Below are 7,397 nucleotides of genomic sequence, written 5' to 3'. Positions count from 1 at the left end.
ATGATAATGATGCTTAGTGATGAAGAAGATGATAATGATGGTTAGTGATGAAGATGATAATGATGGTTAGTGATGAAGAAGATGATAATGATGCTTAGTGATGAAGAAGATGATAATGATGGTTAGTGATGAAGAAGATGATAATGATGCTTAGTGATGAAGAAGATGATAATGATGGTTAGTGATGAAGAAGATGATAATGATGGTTAGTGATGAAGAAGATGATAATGATGTTTAGTGATGAAGAAGATGATAATGATGGTTAGTGATGAAGATGATAATGATGGTTAGTGATGAAGAAGATGATAATGATGCTTAGTGATGAAGAAGATGATAATGATGGTTAGTGATGAAGATGATAATGATGGTTAGTGATGAAGAAGATGATAATGATGCTTAGTGATGAAGATGATAATGATGGTTAGTGATGAAGAAGATGATAATGATGCTTGGGAGAGTGATGAAGAAGCCTGTGTGAAAAGAAGAATTCTCTATGGGCTGTCAGAGATGAAACAGTTCTTACTGAAACACAAAACACACGAGGATCAACATTGATAAATACTTCTCAGAGAGAAAGGTTTTTGTGAAGTATGCCAGAATAAACATGAGGATAACAGGAAGTATGCCAGAATAAACATGAGGATAACAGGAAGTATGCCAGAATAAACATGAGGATAACAGGAAGTATGCCAGAATAAACATAAGGATAACAGGATGTATGCCAGAATAAACATGAGGATAACAGGAAGTATGCCAGAATAAACATGAGGATAACAGGAAGTATGCCAGAATAAACATGAGGATAACAAGGACGTTTTTTAAAGGAAAGGACATACTTCCATCCGTTCTCTAGATATATGACGTGACACTCACGGGTGGCAAACTCGCACCGGAAATTCGATGAATTACATTGCAGTGGATGGAGGCGGCTGGAGCAGCTCATGAACAAACATTATTTCTGAATGATTGAGACCATTGTAAAATAATCGCTTCAGGAAAATAAAAGAAAACATATCACACATTTTTTTCTGCTGTCTTGTTTTTCCATTTACATTTTACATACATGTATTTAGGTATCCAAAGAGCAGAGAGAGTACTCTGTTGGGTGTTCTCACACACTTTGTGGCAAGTTTGCGGCTAAACTGGTAAATGAATTACATTATGCACAATACCGGTAAGGAGCTCAACCAAAACGCGTCCTCACATGGCGCTGCCCCGTAAGTTCTCCTACATGTTAAATCAAGTGTTGCAGAGCTTTTACATTACATGTCTGTTCAGCTTCACATGCACAATGGCTAAACAGATTACAGAGGAATGACGGAGGGGTTGGGAGTCAGGAAGGAATGGGTTCGCTGTCGCCGGGCTGACTGACAGCCTTTTAAAGTTGGAGCAGTCCTCTGGGCACCAATCAGGAGCGGATGCGTCTGATGCGGACACTCTTCCTTCTGCAATCATCCAATCACACCACGACACACTCCCACACGAAAGCAAGCCCACGCACGCACGCACGCACGCACGCACGCACGCACGCACGCACGCACGCACGCACACAGGAGAGAACCCTGCCTACACCAAGCCTCTTCATAACCTTCCTAATCATAACACCTACTGGCTCACCTCCCAGTGAGGAGCCCCCACTGGGAGGACATACTGTTGTACCCTACTGGCTCACCTGCCAGTGAGGAGCCCCCACTGGGAGGACGTACTGCTGTAACCTACTGGCTCACCTGCCAGTGAGGAGCACTCACTGGGAGGACGTAGCGCCAACTCCTTGCATTCAGCATTCACCCCTTTATTGTCTCCGCCAGTATGGTGGAGAGTATGTTTTCGTCTCCGTCCTTCCGTGTGTGTGTCCGTCTCAGCCAAGCTAACATTGGTGAAGGCTTCACGTGACACGTCTTGTTTTGTTTTGTTCTTCGAGGGCTCACCGTTTTGTTTTTCATGGCTGCCAGTTCCCATCTGATGTTGTGAGGTAGTCCTGACTGCTCCAGACCGTACTGAATAACTGCTAGTTTACATAACTTCTTGAGACTAGGATTAAAGTCTAAAATGTACAGGTCATCAGCGATTACGGGCTCTTCTTCATGTCCTTCAAAGAGGATGATACAATCTCCCACCACACAACTGCACAAATGATGAAACCCTGGACCCGGGCCTTCCCCCTTGGGCTCAACTTTCTTCCAGGTGAAGGTCTCTGGATTGAATTTCCACAGATCATTGATAATCGGGTTAACAGGAAATCTGGGCAGCCTTCGTTCCGAGTACGGAACAATTTCTTTCTCTCTTCTGCGACAAAATATGTACGGCTCTCCATTGTAGGCAAAGGCTGAATGATGATGAATTTCTTTTGGAAAAGGATTTGCAGAAGACATGCTCAGCCAGCAGTTAGTCTCTGTGTCGAACAATCCAGTATCGCATAAATCGCCCTCAAATACAAACATCTTTGTCCCGATGATGGTGGCAGAGAGATTACATCGAAAGTATGGTGGTGTGCCTCTGGTGTTAATTAAAGACCAGACCATTGTGGTGGTGTCCAACTTGCACATATCATTACTGATCACAAAGGAAAGATTGTTCAAAGTGTCAAATCCTCCACAAATATACATGACCTTCTCCAAGATACAGGCTGAGTGAAAGATCCTCCCTTGAACAATCCCAGAATGCTTAGCCTTGAACCATGTGCGGGTGTCCACATCAAATGCATAGAGTACATTGGAGAAAGGAGATTTGTGATTCCCTAAATGGCCTCCCCAGATGTAGGCGGTATCTTCTATCAGAACAGCTGTGTGGTTATAGAGACTGGGGGGAACTTCAAGGGGACATTCTTCTCTCCCAGTTTTCACTGGGGGCAACGTCGTCCAACGCAATGACACTGTGTTCAAGATGTGCACAGCAATTTCATCACTGTTGTCGTGCTTGAAATATCCCCCAAAGGAGTAAACGTTGTGTCCCACCAACACAAGAGTTGCTGAACTTTCGTATGGTTGTACTAGAGTGCCAGAGCGACACAGGTGCACCGCCCAGTGGAGCATTCTGTACACCAGCAACTCTGTAGATTTGAGATTAAAGTAACATTTCATATATCAGCGACTCCATAGCTTTCCCTGTAAGATAATTACGTATCAATGCACGGTACCACTTAGATATCCAGCAGCACAAACATCACACGAATCCTGGCCAATCCCTGAGTGTGTTGGGTTGGCCAATCAGGGAAGCTAGTACCTGTTTAGATCAACAAGCACCGTCTTCCCGATGGCAAACTGTTCAGCATAGCAACCCCAAGGTATTTTATAGATGAAGGTACGATCAGGCCATGGGCCAGTTCACGTGCATGGGAGGCAAACTGCAAACTGGATCCGGAGGTTTGGTGAATTGAGAGGTGGCTGGACCAGCTTGTGAACAAAGACTATTTTGAAAACAATTACGTCCTTTGCCAGTTAAGTGGTTCAGGAATATAAAAGAAGACATATCACAGGTTGTTTTCTAGTCACAGGTTTTTCAATTTGCACACTACGTAATTTTATTGAGGCATCTTAACAGCGACCATGTATGTGTTTCTGACTCAGCAGTGACATTAGGTTGTCAGGCTGTCAATGGTGGACGACAGTTTTGCAAATATTTGCCTGATGAAGACCTTTAAGGTTGAAACGTTATGGCATTAATAAAATACGTTTTGGGAGCTTTAAACCAATGGGCTAAATATGGCAGACCCATTGTCCTTATTAATAATTACTCAATAAGTACCCACATTTTAAGCTCCACAGTTTGAAAGATTAAAGCTGAGGGTGATCTGGTGGCGCAGTGGTAAAGAAGCTGCCCACCATCACAGTGTCTGGGGGTTCGAATCCCACCGCCGTGCATCCAGGCTATGTCGAGCGTCTTTATGAGCACAATTGGCCCGTGTTCAGGGGAGGGTCATGTTTGTTTGTTTGTTTGTTTGTGTGTGTGTGTGTGCACCCGTGCGTGCATGAAACAGTGGTGGAAGAAGTATTCAAATGTTTTACTAAGTAAAAGTATCAGCACTGCAATGTAGAACTACTCTGTTACAAGTAAAAGTCCAGAATTCAAAATGTACTTGAGTAAAAGCATCAAAATGTACTTAGAGTACCAAAAGTAAAAGTACTCATTATGCAAAATGTCCCATTTCAAGTTTTCAAATGTATAAAATCTTTTGAAAACAATGGTGTAAAAAGTCAACACCTCCCCCCCTCCCCCCCAACTGTTTACTGTACATATTTTTATTTTTGATTACTATTCGTCTTGAGTCGTTTATGATGTTTTTGCATAGTATTGTATACCTGTCTGTCATTAAAAAAAAGAAGTTGCAAGCTGCTAATAGTGTTCAATCAATTCAAAATACTTCCAAAACATAAATGAAGTCCATAATTATAACACCAGAGGCAGCTCCACTGATCATGTTCAACCCAAATTTGGCACAAACAAGGGAATGAACTCTTTCTCATGCTATACAACAAAAATGTGGAATGCCCTACCAAAAGACGTAAAGGAGTGTAAAACCCTACTCACTTTCAAAACTGCCCTAAAGATACACCTTCAGGAGGCTGCAATTGATAAATGGCCCCTGTCCAAGTCCTAACCTACCCCCCCTCTCTTTCTTCTTTTGTACATATTTTTCACTCTTCATACCAGTAACCTGTAAGCTGATTGTATGACATGCTGTATAGTAGCGTGTATATCTGTCTGTCTCTTATATGTATAGTAGTGTGTATATCTGTCTGTCTCTTACATGTATAGTAGTGTGTATATCTGTCTGTCTCTTATATGTATAGTAGCGTGTATATCTGTCTGTCTCTTATATGTATAGTAGTGTGTATATGTGTGTGTCTCTTATATGTATAGTAGTGTGTGTATATCTGTCTGTCTCTTATATGTATAGTAGTGTGTATATGTGTCTGTCTCTTATTGCGAACGCGGAAGGAGGCGCGGCGAAGCCGCGACTCCGCCCAAGTGGAGCCTACTATGTAACTCGGCTCGGCTTGTGTGTCTGTCTGTGTGCAGTATGTGTGCAGCCGCGCCCCCATGCGACTCACGCTCTCATTGGCTCGTGCCCCCATGTGACTCAAAACTCCGTGACTGAAATATAGCAGCTGCACTACCTGTGTGCAGCCGCTAGAGTGCGCCAGAGTTCACTACTACAGTGTGGCTGAAATATAGAACTGCGTTCGCTTCCAGCGTTCGCGCGTCTTACTTGTATGTATAGTAGTGTGTATATCTGTCTGTCTCTTATATGTATAGTAGTGTGTATATGTGTCTGTCTCTTATATGTATAGTAGTGTGTATATCTGTCTGTCTCTTATATATATAGTAGTGTGTATATCTGTCTGTCTCTTATATGTATAGTAGTGTGTATATGTGTCTGTCTCTTATATGTATAGTAGTGTGTATATGTGTCTGTCTCTTATATGTATAGTAGTGTGTATGTGTCTGTCTCTTATATGTATAGTAGTGTGTATATGTGTCTGTCTCTTATATGTATAGTAGTGTGTATATGTGTCTGTCTCTTATATGTATAGTAGTGTGTATATGTGTGTGTCTCTTATATGTATAGTAGTGTGTATATGTGTCTGTCTCTTATATGTATAGTAGTGTGTATATGTGTGTGTCTCTTATATGTATAGTGTATATCTGTCTGTCTCTTATATGTATAGTAGTGTGTGTATATGTGTCTGTCTCTTATATGTATAGCAGTGTGTATATGTGTGTGTCTCTTATATGTATAATAGTGTGTATATGTGTCTGTCTCTTATATATATAGTAGTGTGTATATCTGTCTGTCTCTTATATGTATAGTAGTGTGTATATGTGTCTGTCTCTTATATGTATAGTAGTGTGTATATGTGTCTGTCTCTTATATGTATAATAGTGTGTATATGTGTCTGTCTCTTATATGTATAGTAGTGTGTGTATATGTGTCTGTCTCTTATATGTATAGTAGTGTGTATATGTGTCTGTCTCTTATATGTATAGTAGTGTGTATATGTGTCTGTCTCTTATATGTATAGTAGTGTGTGTATATGTGTCTGTCTCTTATATGTATAATAGTGTGTATATGTGTCTGTCTCTTATATGTATAGTAGTGTGTGTATATGTGTCTGTCTCTTATATGTATAGTAGTGTGTATATGTGTCTGTCTCTTATATGTATAGTAGTGTGTATATGTGTCTGTCTCTTATATGTATAGTAGTGTGTATATGTGTATGTCTCTTATATGTATAGTAGTGTGTATATGTGTCTGTCTCTTATATGTATAGTAGTGTGTATATCTGTCTGTCTCTTATATGTATAGTAGTGTGTATATGTGTCTGTCTCTTATATGTATAGTAGTGTGTATATGTGTATGTCTCTTATATGTATAGTAGTGTGTATATGTGTCTGTCTCTTATATGTATAGTAGTGTGTATATCTGTCTGTCTCTTATATGTATAGTAGTGTGTATATGTGTCTGTCTCTTATATGTATAGTAGTGTGTATATGTGTATGTCTCTTATATGTATAGTAGTGTGTATATGTGTCTGTCTCTTATATGTATAGTAGTGTGTATATGTGTCTGTCTCTTATATGTATAGTAGTGTGTATATATGTCTGTCTCTTATATGTATAGTAGTGTGTATATGTGTGTCTCTTATATGTATAGTAGTGTGTATATCTGTCTGTCTCTTATATGTATAGTAGTGTGTATATGTGTGTGTCTCTTATATGTATAGTAGTGTGTATATGTGTGTGTCTCTTATATGTATAGTAGTGTGTATATGTGTCTGTCTCTTATATGTATAGTAGTGTGTATATGTGTGTCTCTTATATGTATAGTAGTGTGTATATCTGTCTGTCTCTTATATGTATAGTAGTGTGTATATGTGTGTGTCTCTTATATGTATAGTAGTGTGTATATGTGTGTGTCTCTTATATGTATAGTAGTGTGTATATGTGTCTGTCTCTTATATGTATAGTAGTGTGTATATCTGTGTGTCTCTTATATGTCATCATGATGTGTGTGCATGTGGATCTCATCTTAAACAAGCTCAGTGCTTAATGAGTTTTCCAGTTTATTAGACCTTGTATTGTGGGTTAGGGTTAGGGTTTAGGTAAGGTTAGGTTAGTAGACCTTGTATTGTGAATTTGTACTTCCATGTACTGTTGTTCTCATGTCTTACTAAATAAAGTACATCAATCAATCAATCAATGTCATAGAGAGAGAGACAGACAGACAGACAGACAGACAGACAGACAGACAGACAGACAGACAGACAGACAGACAGACAGACAGACAGACAGACAGACAGACAGACAGACAGACAGACAGACAGACAGACAGACAGACAGACAGACAGACAGACAAACACACACACACACACACACACACACACACACACACACAC

The 7,397-nt window shown here is 40.1% G+C and overlaps 1 protein-coding gene across 1 annotated transcript in view; it reads right to left on the bottom strand.

The window, feature by feature from the left end:
• Positions 1–491: 491 nt before the first annotated feature.
• Positions 492–7,397, bottom strand: part of LOC311054317 (monocarboxylate transporter 2-like) — a gene marked incomplete at its 3' end in the record, with an annotated part of 30,620 nt that continues 23,714 nt past the window's right edge. The window contains exons 8-10 of the mRNA XM_084070190.1: positions 1,929–2,496; positions 1,309–1,445; positions 492–522 (exon numbers count right to left, since the gene is read on the bottom strand). Of these exons, the coding sequence (XP_083926316.1) occupies positions 492–522; positions 1,309–1,445; positions 1,929–2,496 (736 nt within the window). The remainder of the gene's footprint in view (positions 523–1,308; positions 1,446–1,928; positions 2,497–7,397) is intronic.

Source organism: Gymnoscopelus microlampas (assembly GCF_963454915.1).
Source record: "Gymnoscopelus microlampas genome assembly, chromosome: 10".
Classification (NCBI taxonomy): Eukaryota; Metazoa; Chordata; class Actinopteri; order Myctophiformes; family Myctophidae; genus Gymnoscopelus; species Gymnoscopelus microlampas.
This window is presented reverse-complemented; position numbering and strand designations above follow the sequence as displayed.